Source organism: Hemiscyllium ocellatum, chromosome 28 (assembly GCF_020745735.1).
Source record: "Hemiscyllium ocellatum isolate sHemOce1 chromosome 28, sHemOce1.pat.X.cur, whole genome shotgun sequence".
Classification (NCBI taxonomy): domain Eukaryota; kingdom Metazoa; phylum Chordata; class Chondrichthyes; order Orectolobiformes; family Hemiscylliidae; genus Hemiscyllium; species Hemiscyllium ocellatum.
This window is the reverse complement of record NC_083428.1, coordinates 32,573,152-32,591,738: the sequence shown is the minus strand read 5'-3', so window position 1 is coordinate 32,591,738 and position 18,587 is coordinate 32,573,152. Positions and strand designations below refer to the sequence as shown.

The 18,587-nt window shown below is 41.4% G+C and overlaps 1 protein-coding gene across 2 annotated transcripts in view; it reads left to right on the top strand.

The window, feature by feature from the left end:
- matk (megakaryocyte-associated tyrosine kinase) overlaps positions 1–18,587 on the top strand; it is a 69,613-nt gene that overhangs the window by 18,199 nt on the left and 32,827 nt on the right. For both annotated transcript variants that reach the window (XM_060845952.1, XM_060845953.1), the window contains exons 2-5: positions 3,961–4,024; positions 8,940–9,053; positions 10,186–10,301; positions 11,609–11,828. In XM_060845952.1, coding sequence (XP_060701935.1) covers positions 4,016–4,024; positions 8,940–9,053; positions 10,186–10,301; positions 11,609–11,828 — 459 coding nt within the window. In that variant the 5' untranslated portion in view covers positions 3,961–4,015. The remainder of the gene's footprint in view (positions 1–3,960; positions 4,025–8,939; positions 9,054–10,185; positions 10,302–11,608; positions 11,829–18,587) is intronic.

Below are 18,587 nucleotides of genomic sequence, written 5' to 3'. Positions count from 1 at the left end.
ACAATATGTTGAAGGTATTTGCCCCTTGTGTTCTCTGTCTATGAACTGATGTTTAGATTGATTCTAATCTAAAAAGTGAGATAACAGTGTTTTACATAAATTCATGCAGTTTTTGAGCTCAGAGTTCTACATGAATGTATGCAGCTTTTGAGCAAAGTGCAATGTAATTCTGCAAGTACAAATTCACTCCACAAAATATATGTGTGCGTGTGGGTCTTTGTGTGTGTGTGTGTGTCTGTCTGGGGTGAGGGTTGTGAGTGTGAGAAAGTGTGTGTGTGTGTTGTGTGTGTAGTGGGTACAGAGTGTCTTAAATCTGTGAGGAGGTGCGTGTGGGAGTGTGTGTGTCTATAAGTGTGTGTGTGGGTGTCTGTTTGCGCTTCTGTGTGTACCTGTGTCCTTGTGTATGTGAGAGTGTGTGTGTGTAGGAATATCTGTGAGTGTGTAGTGCAATGGTGATCACCTGTAATGTGACATGAACCCAAGCTCCCGGTTGAGGCCCTCCCTATGGGTACTGAACTTAGCTATCAACCTCTGCTCGGACGAGCAGATGCTGATAGCTAAGTTCAGTACCCATAGGGAGGGCCTCAACTGGGACTTTGGGTTCATGTCACATTGCAGGTGATCACCATTGCACTACACACACACAGATATTCCTACACACACACACACTCTCACATACACACAGACATGCACACAGACACCTACACACACCCTTATGGACACACACACTCCCACACTCACACATGCACCCCCTCACAGACTTAAGACACTCTGCACCCACTACACACACACACTTTCTCACACTCACAACCCCCACCCCAGACAGACACACACACGCAGACGGACAAAGACCCACATGCACACATATATTTTGTGGGGTGAATTTGTACTTGCAGAATTACATTGCACTTTGCTCTAAAGCTGCATACATTCATGTAGAACTCTGAGCTCAAAAACTGCCTGAATTTATGTAAAACACTGTTATCTCACTTTTTATATTAGAATTAATCTAAAACATCAGTTCATAGACAGAGAACACAGGGGGCTAACACCTTCAACATATTGTCTAGCTATCACCACTGTTAACAGCTAACCCGAGAATGCAACTTTTAAAAAAAGGTTTTGTGATTTACACATGAAAGAAGTGAAACTATCACTGTATTCTAACAAATGAAAGGCTTAACAGACAATCAATTTTTCAATGTAAAATTTCAGTTACATCACACTGCAATTTTTTGCTATAAATCCTGTGTTACGATCGAGCCCTCCACTACCACCTGATGAAGGATCATCGCTCCAAAAGCTAGTGTGCTTCCAATTAAACCTGTTGGACCATAACCTGGTGTTGTGTGATTTTTAATAAAGGGCTTGTGCTGAGGCCCCTGTGATCAAGATTGTTGGTGCAGGGCCTTGGTTTGTCCAGAACCTGTTTAGCAAGGACGACCTTTTTCATGGTAGTTCAAAGCCTGCCATTCAACAAGTGGGGTTTTGTCACAAGAGATTTGTTGTTGACTTTCCACCTTTCCTATTCCTTGATACAAAGAAAGTCTGCTGGTAAATCTTATTCTTATTCACAAAAATTGTTCCATATTGAATGGCAAAACACTCACTGACTTGGCACGTACATCCTTTTAAATAAAAACTTGTCACAATCAACCAATGAGTATGCAAAGAGAGAAGGCACTCGATCCCTCTACACCTTATTGCAACAAAAGCAGCATGCTTACTATGGTTCCCTCATCTCAAGGGCACAGTTGGTGAAACCCTATTGCAGCATCTGAGTGCACCATCTGTTTGGATATACCAATGCATTATTAATTACAAGTGCCATTCTTCAGGTATGTCAGTAAACCAATCTGCTTGCTCTTGTGGCTCATATGGCTGTACGGATTACCCTGGTGTGCTGGCCAAAATTCCTTAATTGATCAACAAGGTCATTTATCTCAAGGTTGTTAGTGGGAGTTAGCTCTGTATAAAATGGTTCTAGAGTCATAGAGATGTACAGCACAGAAACAGACCCTTTGGTCCGACTCATCCATGCCGACCAGATATCCTAACCCAATCTAGTCCCACCTGCCAGACCTGGCCCATATCCCTCCAAACCCTCCCTATTCATATACCCATCCAAATGCCTTTTAGATGTTGCAATTGTACTAGCTTCCACCACTTCCCCTGGCAGCTCATTCCACCCTCTGAGTGAAAAAAATGTCTCTTAGGTCTCTTTTATATCTTTCACCTCTCATCATAAACCTATGCCCTCTAGTTCTGGACTCCCCCACCTCTATTTATCCTATCCATGCCCCTCATGATTTTATAAACCTCTATAAGATCACCTCTCAGCCTCCAATGTTCCAATGAAAACAGCCCTAGCCTATTCAATCTCTTCCTATGGCTCAAATCCTCCAACCCTTGCAACATCCTTGGAAATCTTTTCTGAACCCTTTCAAGTTTCACAATATCCTTCCGATAGGAAGATGAGAATTGTACGCAATATTCCAACAGTGACCTAACCAATGTTCTGTACAGCCGCAACATGATCTCCCAACTCCTGTACTCCATACTCTGACCAATAAAGGAAAGCATGACAATGCCTTCTTCACTATCCTATCTACCTGTGACTCCACTTTCAAGGAGCTATGAACCTGCACTCCAAGGTATCTTTGTTCAGCAACACTCCCTAGGACCTTACCATTAAGTGTATAAGTCCTGCTAAGATTTGCTTTCCCAAAATGCAGCACCTCACATTTATCTGAATTAAACTCCATCTGCCACTTCTCAGTCCATTGGCCCATCTGGTCCAGATCCCATTGTAATCTGAGGTAACCTTCTTCCTAGTTTCATTCTGTTTAACAGCACAGCAAAACTGCAGGCTTTGGTTGATGTGTAGATATTTTTGGCAGTATAGGCTTGATGGGCCGATGGACCATATGGTATGATTTTGTAGGTGATGCAGGCAAATCTGGTAATGATCCATCCTATTGAGGTGGAGCAGAAGTTAGTAAGCCCATTGGGAATCTTTGGATGGGGCATGTACTACTGTCCAAGGCTGTTTGCAAGGGCTTGGTGTCTGCTCCCTGGCACTGTTGGGGTTGGTGTGGCCAGAGGTGACTAATGTATGAACAAAGCTGACCCTTTTCCTGTGGTGCTTGTCCGCTTTCAGCTTATACAGTCCATATATGCTACAAACTAATTCCACATTACACTCCTCACTGATGGTTTTGAATCATAATAAGGTACCAAGTACACACATTTTTCTCCTTATCTGCCAAGCACAGAAAAGAACGATGTCCATGGCAATCTGGAAAACCCCAAAATAAGCATAACTAAAATATCTCCGGCACCAAAGTCATCAAAACAAGTGATTTTCAAGACTACTTGACACTGATGTGGCAACAGCTCATTCTGTGCAAAACCTTGAAGCTCTAATTGCAGTCCTGGGTGAAATCAGCAAATGTAGGATTCAACCTTAAGATTCTTCCCTGCCCCAGTGACTAATTACTACGTCAAATAGGACATTTATCTTCTCATTTGTGTATAAGTAGCTTAAGTGATATCTATAAACCATTCAATATTTACTTCCATCAGTTGTTCTGTCATGTGAGCAGCCTTCTACTCCAATCCTGACCGGCTGTTGGTTATGTAATAAAAACAGAAAGCATACAGGAGCCTTGACTGTTTTGGCAGCAGCTGTGAAGAAAGGAATGAAGTTAACATTTTGAATACAATAGGCTGTTTCTCCAGAACTTTCTACTTCTATTTCAGGGCTCCAGTATCTGCAGTACTTTTTAATGGGTGGATGCTGAATACCATATGACCCTGCTGGTCTTTCATCTATTTCATAACGGCAGTTCGTGAAATTCCTGTAACAAGGCATTACTCTGATTATTATTATTAAGATTGACACATGGTTAGTGCTCCTCCACTGCCTCATTCTAATTGTATTCTCATTTGTTCTACCAGGAATAATCGTTTTCAGGACTTTTCAGCTAGTCAATGAGGAGACGGGTGTCTTGAGATGGCATTGGTGAGTTACATTTAAGAGTTCTGCATTATGCTTGGTCAATGCAAAGCGTTCTGAAAACCAGGGTGTGTGTGAGTGGGGAGTTTGGGGAAGAACAGGACTGGGTGGTGATGTAAGATGACTTCCCCTCACATGAGTGTGCGATGCTTCATTGGCATCATGTCAGTGCATTTTTGTGGAAATACTTATTGTATTCCACTATTTTGCATAAATTGATGAGCAGTGTGAGATGTTAGCCCTCAGATTCTGTCTGATTTACTGATTTACTGATGTACACAATAACAATGGCAAAGGCTGAAGGTGTTTTGTGTCCACAGTTTATTGTTCCTCTGAGTCTCCTGTCTCACAGAGAAAGCTTGGATTTGAGAATGGGATCCCTGGTAATTAAATACATTTAAACAGTGATTTATTTGTACTTTATTCAATTTAGCAGAACAAATTGTGACGCTATCTCTTTGCAAGGGACATGCATGGAGTAACAGTTTTGCAGAACACCTTTGTTTCATCTGTCATTCTGTTTATCTACCTTGTTGTCACCCTGATGACTCACTCTTCTTAGTCTCCTGCACTGAAGCTCAAATAAGCCATAGCCTTCCATTTCAACATTATGTTCAGCAAATTCAGATGGTAACTCTAGTCCCCATTGTTTTCCTTCTTTTTGGACAATAGCTGTTGGTGTTTATTCTGTTTTCTTATTTATATCTCTTATGTACAGTATCTTGGTTTCCTTAGTGCTATCTCTTTTTGTTTTCACTATCATCCCTTTTGTCACCCAGTTTCCCCTACCTTCTGCTCATTTATCCTTTCCAGCTCCCCTTTCCCTGCCTGCCTTAAAGACTGTTTTACCTCTGAGCATTCCCAGTTCTGTCTGAGAGTCATCAGCTTGAAACATTAATGTTGTTTCTCCTTCTACAGACCTGCTGCACATATCCAGTATTTTATGATTTGATTTCAGTAAGTTCCCTCCAACTTGCTTGGGACTACATTTATTGCCCTTTCTACACTGATTGACCTTGGATAGCAGTGGAGGTTTGAGGGCTAGTGAGAGTAGGAAATAGCTAACATCTACTATCCTGCTGGTCTGAAAATTAGATGATGATTTAACTGAGTTTATGCTTCTTAGCAACCAACATCATCCCACCAACACCTTTATGCAAACCCTTCATCATGCCACAATTAAATTCTCAACTGAGATTCATTGCCCAAATCCATGTTTTAAACTCATGATTTTGGACAAGTTACTTGAGGTCTTCAGGCACCATCTAAACTGTACCCAAGGAAGGAGAGGATGGGAGGTCATCTGTGAACAATAAGTGCATGAGTGAACTCAGTTTGCTAACCTACAAGACCAAATCTCTTTGCACTCCTTGAAGTGAATGGAAGTAGTGTTTACAACTGGAAGCATTTAAGCAGAATACGGTACCAACCAAATGTCCTTATACACCATGAGGGTGTCCACCTTTTAACCTCTGCATTTTCATCATGAGATAGCAAAACAAGATTCAAAGCACGACATTGGCTCTTGTTGGGCTTAGGTAGCAATGATTAAAACCAAACTGAAATAGTTCAGGATGGCATGTTTGGACATATTTTGGAGATGTTGAAGAACATAATTGTCTCAAGGGATAGTCAAAGAGGATGGTTTGTATATTTGGCATCATATTGATATGAAGATAAAATTTGTTTGAGCTACTTTGAGGATATGGGCATTAGACCTTAAAATGTAGAAGCAGAAGTAGGCCATTCAGCCCACTGGGTCTTCTCTGCCATTCATCAAGGTCATAGTTCATCTAATAATTTTCAACTCTACTTTCCTGCCTTTTCCCCATAGCCATTGATTCCCTTTCTGGAATATCTGTCCATTTTGTCCTTGAATATGCTTAGTAACTCTGCCTTGACAGCTTTCTGTTAAAGAAATTCCTCCTCAACCTTGTCCTAACTGGGCCATCCCTAATTCTGAGATTATACGCTCTACTCTTAGAATCTCTCACATGGGGAAACTACTTCTCAATCCCTTAAGAATCTTAACTGTTTCAATAAAGTCATCTCTCAATCTTCTAGACTCCAATATGTATAAACCCAACCTAATTGACCTTTCCTCATAAGAAGATCCCTCCATACTCAGAATCAACCTAGTGAATCTCCTCTGGACTGTCTCCAATGCCAGGATATCTTTCCTTTCTGTTTACAGTATCCCAGGTTTTGTCTGACTAATGCCTTATCTAGTTTTAGCAAGACTTCCCTATTTTAATACTCTAATCCCTTTGAAGTAAGGGCCAACATTCCATTTGCTTCCCTAATACTCAATGTACTTGTACGCTAGCTTATTGTGATTTATGCACAAAGATACCCGAATCCATTTGTGCTGCAACTTTCTGCAGACTTTCTCCATTTAAATGTGGGCAGCATGGTGGCTCGGTGGTTAGCACTGCTGCCTCACAGCACCAAGGTCCCAGGTTCAATTCCAGCCTTGGGCGACTGTGTGGAGTTTGCACATTCTCCCAGTGTCTGTGTGGGCTTACTCCTACGTTCCAAAGATGTGCAGATTAAGTGAATTGGCCATGCTAAATTGTCCATAGTTGTTAGGTGCATTAGTTGGGGTGGGTTACTTTTCAGAGGTTGGCACGGACTTGTTGGGCCAAAGGGCCTGTTTCCACACTGTAAGAAATCTAAATAATATTCATCTCCTCTGTTCTTCTGGCCATGATGCAGAACCTTGCATTTTGCCACATTATCGTCTACGGGTCAAGTTTTTGTTCACTAGCTTAACTTGTCTATATCTTTCTGTTGGCTCCTTGTGTCATCCTCATTACTTGTCTTCCTACCTATTTTGGGTTCCTATCTTTGTGTTGATCACAAAATTGGCTATAGTCCATTAATTTTTCTCATCCAAGTTATCAATATATCGGAAAGTACTACCAATGCACCCTCTATCTCTGCAGCTACTTCCTTACTATCCTAGGATGCATCCCGTCAGGTCAAGGGAGCCTATCAGCCTTTAGCCCCATTCATTTCTCCAGTGCTTTTTCTGTAGTGATAGGTTATTGTGTGTTGTTTCTTTTGTTTACATTTATTATTGGAATGACTGGCAGTTATTGTCCACATTAGTCAATGTGAGAAGGGAGTAGTGATTCTTCTTTAACTCCTGCGTGAAGCTGGTTGATGCAACAATGTGGTTTTCTCAACCACTTCACAGAGTAGTGACTGCTCAATATGTTGTGTGTGGACTGAGGTCATGTGGAGGTTAGGGTAATGATTTCCTAATTTAAAGAACATTAGTAAATTGCATTTTTTCCTAAATTTGGAAAGTGTCATTTTACTCTTTAGCAGTATTTTTATACCCCAGTTTTATTTGAAAAAATTTGAAACTGGGTGTGACTACTGGATGGAGCGATGTTTACTAGTTCCCATTCCTCACTGCCCACACCCAACCTCATGAAGCTGCTGACTCCTTCTTTGGAAATCAGTGTCAGAGAAAACTGTGGCAATTCAGCTGTTTGCGTTAAGTATCTGCAGGCTACTCAGCTACAGAGTGCGTTATGCAAGATGTGCATGCATTTTGCAATAAGATCACAATGTTCAGTCATTGGATAGCAATCATAAGCAGGAACCCTGGCTGACTTATTTTATTCCTTTTTTAACCAAGGTTTGGAAAGCCCAGTCATAGAGCTCAAGGCAAAACTGCTATCCTTGCAACATAGGAACTTAAAAACAGGAGAAGGCTGTTCAGCCTCTCAAGCCATTTCCAGTATTCACTGAGATCATATTGATCTACAGCCTAACCCTATATGCCTACTTTGGCCCATATTTGTTAATACCTTTGCTTAACAAAAATTTATCTATCTCACATTTAAAATTAACTGATCCACCATCCACTGCTGTTTGTGGAAGAGAGCTCCAAATATCTACTGCCCTTTGTGTGAAGAAGTCCTCCCTAACATCCCTCCTGAATGGACTGGGCTTAATTCTCAGACCAAACTTCCAGGTTCTGGAATCCCCAACCTGTGGAAATTGTTTATATTTATCAAGTTAATATCTGGAAGAATTTAACTTTCTAAATTCTAGAGAAAACAGTCCTGATTTGCATAATCTTTCCTCATAACCTAATCCCTGAAATCCAGGTGTCATTCTTGTAAATGGTACATTGTACTCCTTCCAAGGCCAATATATCCTTCCCAAGACGTGGTGCCCAGATCTGCTGTCAGTAGTCTAAGTGGGGTCTAACCAGGGTTTTATAAAAGTGCAGCATAACGTCTGCATCCTTAAACTCCAGACTTCTACATATAAAAGCAAGCATTCAATTAGCTTTCTTGATTACGCTCTATATCTGATCATACATTTTAAAGATCTATGCACCTGAGCCCCAGGTTTCTTTAGACATCCTCTGTATTTAACTTCTTAACATCTAGTAAGTACACCAATCTATCCTTTCTCAGTCTAAAGTAATTAGTCTCACACTTGCTTACACTGAACTCCATCTTCCACAGTTTTGCTCATTCACTTACTCTATCAATATTCCTTTGTAATTTTATGTATTGTCAATGCTGTCTACAATGCCATCTAACTTTGTATTATCCGTAAATTTGGATATATAACATACTGTATCATTTTCCTAGTCATTAATAAGTAGTGTGAATAGTTGAGGCCCTAACAGAGATCCTTGGGGGACACTACTGGTCACATCCTGCCAATGTGAGTAACCACTATCTGGCTGGGATCACTACTAAATTCCCAAAGACTGATTGGACTGTACATGACAGTGAGTCTTCCCATGGAAGTGCTGCTCTGATCAGTGATCCAGTGAGAGGCTATTTGCTCCCCAAGCATTGCAAAATGAAAGATGCAGACGCATTCTTTTCCCTTTAATTGAATTTTGCAATTCTCTTGTTAAAATTGCATTGTTATTTCCTTTCTGCAGAAAGGCTGGGAACCTGGAACACAATGTATAGCTAAGTGTGACCACAAAACCACAAAGAAAGATGAACTATCTTTTCACAAGGGCGATATCCTGACAATTATTAAGGTTGTCAATGTGAGTATGTAATATCTGGAGTTTTTGTATTACCTTCTTATATCTTGGTTCCGATTTGGGAGGATGTTTTTTGGGATGTGACGTGTGTGGCATGCCACCTTGCCATCTGGGACACCATATGAATGGATGTACAGGTTGTTTCTCTATAACAACCTGTACTTTACACAGAGGGTGGTGGGCGTCTGGAACGCGTTGCCAGCAGAGGTGGTAGAGGCAGGCACGGTAGATTCACTTAAGATGCATCTGGACAGATGCATGAGTAGGTGGGGAACAGAGGGATACAGATGCTTAGGAATTGGGTGACAGGTTTAGACAGTAGACTTGGATCGGCTCAGGCTTGGAGGGCCGAAAGGCCTGTTCCTGGGCTGTAAATTTTCTTTTTTCTTTGTTCTTTAATATGATGGTTGCTTACATGTGCGACCCCATGTTATAGAAAAATAGCGCTTAAAGTATTGGCGATGTAATCATGTTACAGCCTACACACAATATAAAAATTTGCGCTTTAGAAACAGTGTCCTCAATTTGTCAATCACATTTATAACGAATTTGTATGAACAAAACATGTGTTATAGCAGAATGACCTGTATCACTTCCACGTTTGTCTTTTTGAAGAAAATCATTTTTAAATTTCCAACCACTAAGCAATACTGCTCATTCATCAATGAATTCTCTGTCTCCCCTGCAACTCCTTTACACAGTTCATATTTCAAATATCCTGATCAACTCATCCCATGCATTTATCTCAATAAGTGCATGCATTCTGACAAACTCTTCCCATGCATGCACTCTGCATGTAATATTTCAAAAATTCCCTGAATGAGGGTAAGGTTCCAGTGGATTGGAAAAACACTCTTATTCACGCATCCTGATAACTCTCCCCATACACACAATCTAATCAACTCTCCAATGCACCCAGCCTGCTTGCTATGATAAATCCATTTCCAAACATAGGGATATGCAGGGAGGAGAAAACTGAGTGGGATTCAAGAATATGGAACTCTGAAGGAATAAGTGAAAAATTGACAAGGAACTTGGGGGATGGGTGAGAAAGAAATGCAATATGAGGGAAAGGAAGGAAGGATAATATTATTTACATTTATTGATAATATATCTCTTTTTCTATTGTAAACAGAACAAGGGATGGTATAGAGCAAAAAATAATAAGACAGACGAAGAGGGTCTGATATCCAGAAATAATCTACGTGAGCGTGAGGCCATTCGAGTTGACCCAAACCTCAGTCTAATGCCGTAAGTACCTTGTCCAATTGTTAAAATGGATTTGCCCCACAGAAATCTCCCCTGTCATTCTTCCAATAGTACCATGTAATGGCTAACAGTGCCTCAGTTTCTCATGTCATCCAAAAGATGAAATCTCTACCAGTGCAGTCGTTCCTCAGTGTGGAAGCAGCAGTTTAGGTTCTGTGCTCAGGTTTTGTATTGGGAATTTAACACATGACTCCTGGCTCAGAGACATGACCTGCAACTGAGCTTAGACTGGGTTCTATAAATAACAGAAGGCCCGCATGATGTAAATGAGGCCTTACCTCAAAAAATGATCAATAACAATTTACTTTTTATTAAATCAGATTGGCTCATTAGACAGCTCTACCATCTCTGAGAATGCCCTGGTATACATTGGAAATGAAAATAGTTTACCCTGTTACCCTGTTTATCAGAATACATGTGCTGTCACTATTTGGATATACCTCATTTAAGCCCAGACCAAAAGAACTTTGGCAGAGATATGAAATAATGAAGGGTTAGGAGTTGTACATAGACTTACTACTGGAGTTTCACCACCTGCACACATCCATCTGCTGGAACAAAGTTGTTTATTCAGCCAGAACAACATTGAGAGCAGTGACCATGTAATCTTATCTTGAAATAAGACGAAGCAATCACAGTTGACATCGAGGAGGTTCCGAGGCCTGCAGAGCCAGAATGGCCGAGGCTTGGGTCCCCAGTTTAAGATCACTGATCTCAGGTGCGTTCATGGACAGAATTTTAATTCAAAATCTATCCATTCTCACTTTGTAAAATTAAGTCCCAATGCTTTAGACAGTACAATCAGCATCAGTGATCCATGGCTAGATAGAAAGTACATCAATTCCTGGTAAGTTGGCAGTGGGGTAGGTCTTGACTTTGAGATAACAGAAATAAATCAATGGAATTAAGAATTGAAAGTGAAGATTTATTATTCGTTATTTTGCATTATCACAAAGTCGACTTTGACCTTGATGCCTTCATCTATCAAAGTCCCCCATGGTTGAATAGCTTATCATAGTTTGAGCTTAAATGTCAATATTTGAGTGAGGTGTTCAAAGCCATCAATGCCATGGAACACCTCTGAGTCTATGGCTTCAGGAGAAGTGAGCAAAGTATAGCCAAAAAGAATTTATGTGTGGGCAGGAGGTTGGGAAGATCGGGTTTTTGAAACATTATTCGTTGGGTTGAAGTGGGCAGAGGGAGCTAGATCTGTTGCCTGAGGGGAGAAAATGTCAAGGAAATGCCTTGAGTAACTTGCTAATATTTGTTCTTTCTTTACTCTTCATGAGATGGTTCCACGGGAAGATCAGTGGGGAAGATGCAGTGAGGGTACTCCAGCCTACTGAGGATGGCCTGTTCTTGGTACGAGAATCCATTCGACATCCTGGTGACTATGTGCTGTGTGTCAGCACAAAAGAGGAAGTCAGTCACTACCGTGTTATTTACAAAGACAACAAACTAACCATTGATGAAGAAAACTATTTTTTCAACCTTATTGAACTTATTGAGGTGAGTAACCCAATTTCTGTTTGTCCCAACCTTCTGTATTGTATGATGTATGGTTATAAAAGGCAGGCTAACTGAGATCAAAGTGTATAAAAACCATATTGCCTTGTGAGGGAAACAATTCCGCAATTAGACTCCAGGACATTTTCTAAATAGACTTGCTTCATACATTAGTCTGAGTAGAGAATTTTGGCAGGCTAACCAATAAGGGAAATTATTACAGTCAAGGCTGATCCAGTCATCACAAGAGAGAATTTTCCAACTGGGAGCTATATTTGACAATCAGGAATAGCATCTCAGACGATGGAGCGAGATGTAATAACCCTTATTCCAACCCAGGTGTGGCTAGCTGGTTAACACTAGATAGACATCAAACCTTGGACTTGTGTAATCAACTGATGTCACTGCCAGCGTTCCAAATCACTGGAATCCCAGGGAAACGCCTGACGATGTTCTTTCAACAAATATCAGCAAACTTTAGCTGCAAAACTCTGAAACTGGAAATATTTAAGGGGTGAATTTCCTTGGAATGTTCTATTTCCTTGGAAATGTCTGCTGAAGTTGCTGGGATGGAGACGGAGAACTCCAGTATCATTGAGGAACACTCTTGATTTCCTTCTCATTCCTCGTGCAGTTTGAGTATCAGAACCAATTAACCCTTTATTCCTTTCCCTGAAATTTGGAGCTGATTGAAATGGAGAAGTCCTGTGATCTTTCTTGATTCACACAACCAAACTGTCAGAGTTCAGTTTGCACCCTTGCCATAATCAGTCTTGAATGATATTTGTCAATTAAGCAACTATCCAGAGAAGACCCTCCACAAATATCCCCCTTTCTGAATGATGGAGGAGCCCAGCACATCAGTGTACAAGACAAGGTTGGAGTACTTCCAACAATCTTCAGCCACAAGTGCAATCTGGATGATTCATCTTAGTCTTCAGCCAATTTGATTTGTTCTTTTGGAATATTGCGTGCAATTCTGGTCTCCCTCCTATTCAGAAGGATGTTATGAAACTTGAAAGGGTTCAGAGAAGATTTATAAGGATATTGCCAGGGTTGAGGATTTGAGCTGTAGAGAGAGGCTGAATAAGCTTGGGCTGTTTTCCCTGGAGCGTCGGAGGCTGAGGGGTGACCTTAGAGAGGTTTATAAAACCATGAGGGGCATGGATAAGTTAAATAGACAAGGCCTTTTCCCTGGGGTAGAAAGGTCCAGAACTAGAGGGCATAGGTTAAAGGTGAGAGGGGAAAGATATAAAAGGGACCTAAGTTTCAACTTTTTCATGCCGAGGGTGGTGCATGTATGGAATGAGCTGCCAGAGGAAGTGGTGGAGGCTGGTACAATTACAGCATTTAAAACACATCTGCATGGGTATATGAATAGGAATGGTTTGGAGGGATATAGGCTAAGTACTGGCTAATGGGACTGAGTTAGATTAGGATATCTAGTTGGCATGGATGACTTGGACTAAGAGGTCTGTTTCTGTGCTTTACATCTCTATGACTCTGCAATATCAATAAATGGCTGGGGGCATTGGATACTGAAAATGCTATGGGTCCTAATAACACTCCAGCAAGACAGGGGTCCCCAATTTACAAACATCCAACTTACAAATACTTGTTCTTATGAACGTGATCCCATACAGGAGTGTAATTTTAAGTATCCAACATTTAAACTTTTCTTGTTCTTACAAACGGCTATTTTATCTTGTTCTGCATCATGTTCTAACATGGGTACAAATCAATTTTCAAACGGATTCAGGAATGGAATTCATTCAGAACCTGGGAACTGCCTGTAGTACTTAAGACTCGTGGTTTAGAGCAAACGGAGCCTCTAGCCAAGTTGTCCCAGTACAGCTACAACACTAGGACCGACCCAACAATATGGACAGTTGCTAGGTATTTCCTTTCCACAAGAAACAGGATGAATCTATTTCAGCCAATTACTATCCATCAGTTTTGTCTGTTTATTCAACAAACGCGGATCCATGAATACACATATGGCCTCCTCGCTTGCTGAGTTTAAGCTGATTTTTCCACCACAAATTCTGTGGCTGGGACAATGTATAACACTGCTTGTGACTCTTCGCAAATGTTTCAGGGGTTTGTATCAAGGGGAAGGCAATGGCGTAATTGTATTATTGCTAGATTATTAATTCAGCTAACATTCTGGGGATGTGAATTCAAATCCCACCATGGCAAATGGAGAATTTGAATTCAGTAAAGAATCTGAAATTAAGGGTCTAATGTTAACCATGCAACCGTTGTCAATTGTTAGAAAGCCCATCTGGTTCTCTAATGTCCTTTAGAGAAGGAAATCTACCAGCCTTACTGGTCTGACCTACTTGTGAGTCCAGACCCATAGCAATGTGGTTGACTGTTAACTACCCTCCGGGCAATTAGGAATGGACAAAAAAATGCTCATCCAACCATAGATGCCAATGTCCCATGAGTGAATAGAAAATATTGTACTGTGGGTCCTAATGGTGGAGGTTAGCTACGTAAGGCCCTATTCAGCCCTACATCTGTTTAGAAAGGACCACTTTTGCCATGGTTCATTCAAAACCTGCCATTCGACAGACTGGGCTGTCAGAAGGAACTTGTTAGTGACTCCCTTGTTTTTCATTGATCCAGAGGATGTCTAACTGGTAGATCTTGCTCAGGGAGGTTGTTTCATACAGATTGTTGAGGTGGAAGGCAGGCAGGAGGTGGCTGGTATGGGTATTCATGGAATGGTGCAGTGTGGTGCAGCCAAGTGCTTTCAAACAGCTTGTGGTTGTTTTTGTTAGTTGGCGGGTGTGTGAGGGTTTGATGTTTGTGAGGGCAGGAATAGTCCACTGCCATCACTTTGCAAGTTACTATTAACTAGAAACTGAACTGGACTAACCATATGAACAAAAGCAGCTCAGACTAATAGTCGCCATTTAATAACTAATCTGATCCAAATTTATTATTGTGGTACTTCAGTAAGTTACTTTGTAAATTGAATCAAAATCCTGGGATTATTCTTTATACTATAAATGATCTGGGTCTAAACTAGGGTTTCCAAATTTAAGGGTAGTATTCTTTCGCATATATTCCAGTATTTCTTTGTTTTGCAAAGCTTGAATAAGGTAAGTTATTCATTCATTTTTATTTATTTTATTCATTTACAGGATATGGACATCACTGGCTAGATCAGCATTTATTGCTCAGAGAGCAGTTAAGAGTCAACCAATTCAAATTTATTATACCTCTGATGGTATAAGTGGTTGAGAAGCTTGGCTGTCTGACAGAAAGCAGAGAATGGGGATAAAAGGGTCCTTTTCAGGATGGCAGCCAGTGACAATGGTGTTCCACAAGGCTCAATGATGGGACCACAACTTTTTATTTTGTACATTAATGATCTAGATGAAGGAACTGAGGGCATTCTGGCTAAGTTGGCAGATGCTACAAAGACAGATAGAGGGACAGGTAGCATTGAGGAGGTGGGGAGGCTGCAGAAGGATTTGGACAGTTTAGGAGAGTGGGCAAAGAAGTGACAGTTGGAGGACAACATGGGAAAATGAAGTCATGCGCTTTGGTAGAAGAATAGAGGCATGGACTATTTTCTCAATGGGGAGAAAATTCAGAAGTCTGAAGTGCAAGGAGACTTGGGAGACTTAGTTCTGTATTCTCTCAAGGTAAACTTACAGGTTGAGTTGGTAGTTAGGAAGGCAACTGCAATGATGGCACTTATTTTGAGGGTTCTTGAATATAAAAGCAGAGATGTACTTCTGAAGCTCTGTCAGGTTCTGGTCAGACCACATTTGGAATATTGCGTGCAGTTTTGGGCCCAATTTTCTCAGGAAGGATGTACTGGCCCTGGATCGTGTTCAGAGGAGATTCACAAGTATGGTCCCAGGAATGAAAAGCTTAACATGTGAGGACCGTTTGAGGACTCTAGGTTTATCCTCGATGGAGTGTAGATGGATGAGGGGGGAACCTAATTGAAACATATTGAATGGGCTGGACAGAGTAGATGTTGGGAAGATGTGTCCATTGGTCAGAGAGACTAGGACCTGAGGGCATAGCCTTAGAGTAAAGGGAAGACCTGTGATTTTGGAGAAGACTTGTAGCTCAGGTTGTGGATCAGGTTGTAAGTTTGCTCACTGAGCTGGTAAATTTGTTCTCAGACGTTTCATCACTATGCTAGGTAACATCATCACTGAGCCTCCAATTAAGTGCTGGTGTTCTGTCCCACTTACTATTTATGTGTCTTGATCTGTTGTGGTAGGTGATATCACTTCCAGTTCTTTTTCTGGGAGGTTGGTAAATGGAACGCAAATTGATTTGTTTGTTCATGGAGTTCCGGTTGGAATGCCCAGCCTCTAGGAATTCTCACGTGTCTTTGTTTAGCCTGACCCAGGATGGACATATTGTTCCAGTCGAACAGTTGTCCCTCTTTGTCTCTGTGTATGGGTACTGGTGATAATTGGTCATGTCTTTTGGTGGTTAGTTGTTACTCATGCATCCTGGTGGCTAGTTTTTTGCCCATCTGTCTGACACAATGTTTGTTGCGGGTCTTGCAGGGTATTTTGTATATAATATTCGTTCTGTGGGTGTTTGGCATAGGGTCCTTTAAATTCATCAGGAGCTGTTTTAGTTTGGTGGTAGGTTTGTGGGCTACTATGATACCTAGGGGCTGGAGTAATCTGGTCGTCATCTCCGAGCTGTCTTTAATGTATGTCAGGGTGGCTAGAGTCGCTAGGCGTGTTGTGTCTTCCTTTTCACGCCTGTTGTGCAGGAATTGGCAGACTGCGCTTATTGGGTACTCGTTTCTGAATACGTTGTACAGGTACTTTTCCTTGGCTTCTCTTAGTCCTGGATGTTGCAGTGTGTTGTGGCTCATTTAAATAATGTCCTGATGTAGCTCCGTTTGTGAGTGTTGGGAGGTTGCTCGTGTACCCTAATCGCAGATACCAACCTCACTTACCAACAGATGGCGATGGATCCGACTCCACAGCTAGAAAACCGCATTACAGCATCCTGAGAAAGCTTCACAAGAAATTAACAAGACAGACTTCCATTTCTATGGACTACCAAAGGTACATAGACAAAGGGCCCCACTCAGACCCATTGTCTCACTTCCCGGTACACCAACATACAGACTAACAAAGGAATCGCAATGCAAATGGAAACAACTATTAGAAGACGTAACCCATTTCATCCTTTCAACCCAGGAATTCCTTAACATCATCAAAGACACCAAGATAGATGATGATGAAGTCATGGTTTTCTTTGATGTGACAGCCTTATTCACATCAATAAACATCACCCTGGCCAAAGAACACTGGAGCTGAAAATGTGTTGCTGGTTAAAGCACAGCAGGTTAGGCAGCATCCAAGGAACAGGAAATTCGACATCTCGGGCCAGAGCCCTTCATCAGGAATGAGAACACTGGACCCAATGCTAGATGAACCAAGGACACAAACACCTGACAGCACCAACTCCATCAGCAAGGACAGCATCTTCATACTGGTAAACCTGTGCCTCACAACCCATTTCACTTTCAACAACAAGATCTACAAACAAATCAATGGGATGCCTTTAGGATCAACAATATTAGGACTTTTTGCAGAAGCAGTAATGCAGAGGTGAGAACAAACACGATCTAGTCCAAACTTTGGGTCCACTAGTTGAATGACACCTTTGTCATCACGAAATAGAACAAATTAGAAGAAACCCACAAACACATAAAAAACATCCTTACTGGTATAAAGTTCACCAAAGAGGAAGAGAACAACAAGATTCCCCTTCCTAGATGTCATGATAGAACGCAAAGCCAATGGAGAGCTACGGACCAGCATTTACAGGAAAGCCACACACACACTGACCAGATACTCAACTACAGGAGCGATCATCCCAACAGGACATTATTTAAATGAACCACGATACACTGCAGCACCCAGGAACTAAGAGAAGCTGAGAAAAAAATACCTGTACAATGTACTCAGGAACAGTAGGTAGCTGATAAGTGCAGTCCACCAATTTCTGCACAATAGAATTAAACAGGAAAACACAATATGCCCAGAAACTCTAGCCACCCTGACATACATTAAAGACATCTTGGAGCTGATGACCAGACTACTCTTAGCCCCTGGATATCATGGTAGCCCACAAACCTACCACCACACTGAAACACACTGAATTTAAAGGACCCCATACCAACAACTAGCAGAATGAACATCATATGCAAAATACCCAAGGACTGCAACAAACATTACATCAGTCAGGCTGGGAGGAAACTAGCCACCAGGATACATGAGTAACAACTAGCCACCAAAGGACATGACTAATTATCACCGGTACCCATACACAGAGATGAAGAGGAACAACAGTTCGACTGGAACAATATGTCCATCCTGGGTCAGGCTAAACAAAGACACGTGAGAATTCCTAGAGGCCGGGCATTCCAACCGGAACTCCATGAACAAACAAATCGATTTGGGTTCCATTTACCAACCTCTCAGAAAAAGAACTAGAGGTGATATCACCCACCACAACTGATCAAGACACATAAATAGTAAGTGGGACAAAACATCAGCACTTAATTGGAGGCTCATTGATGATGTTACCTAGCATCGTGAGAACAAATCTACCAGCTCAGCAAGCAAACCTACAACCTGGAAGGAAGGATGTTTTAGAATGGAGATAAAGAGAAACTTTTACAGCCAGAGAGTGGTGAATCTATGGGACTCATTGCCACAGAAGGTTGTGGAGTCCAGGCCACTGGGTATCTTTAAG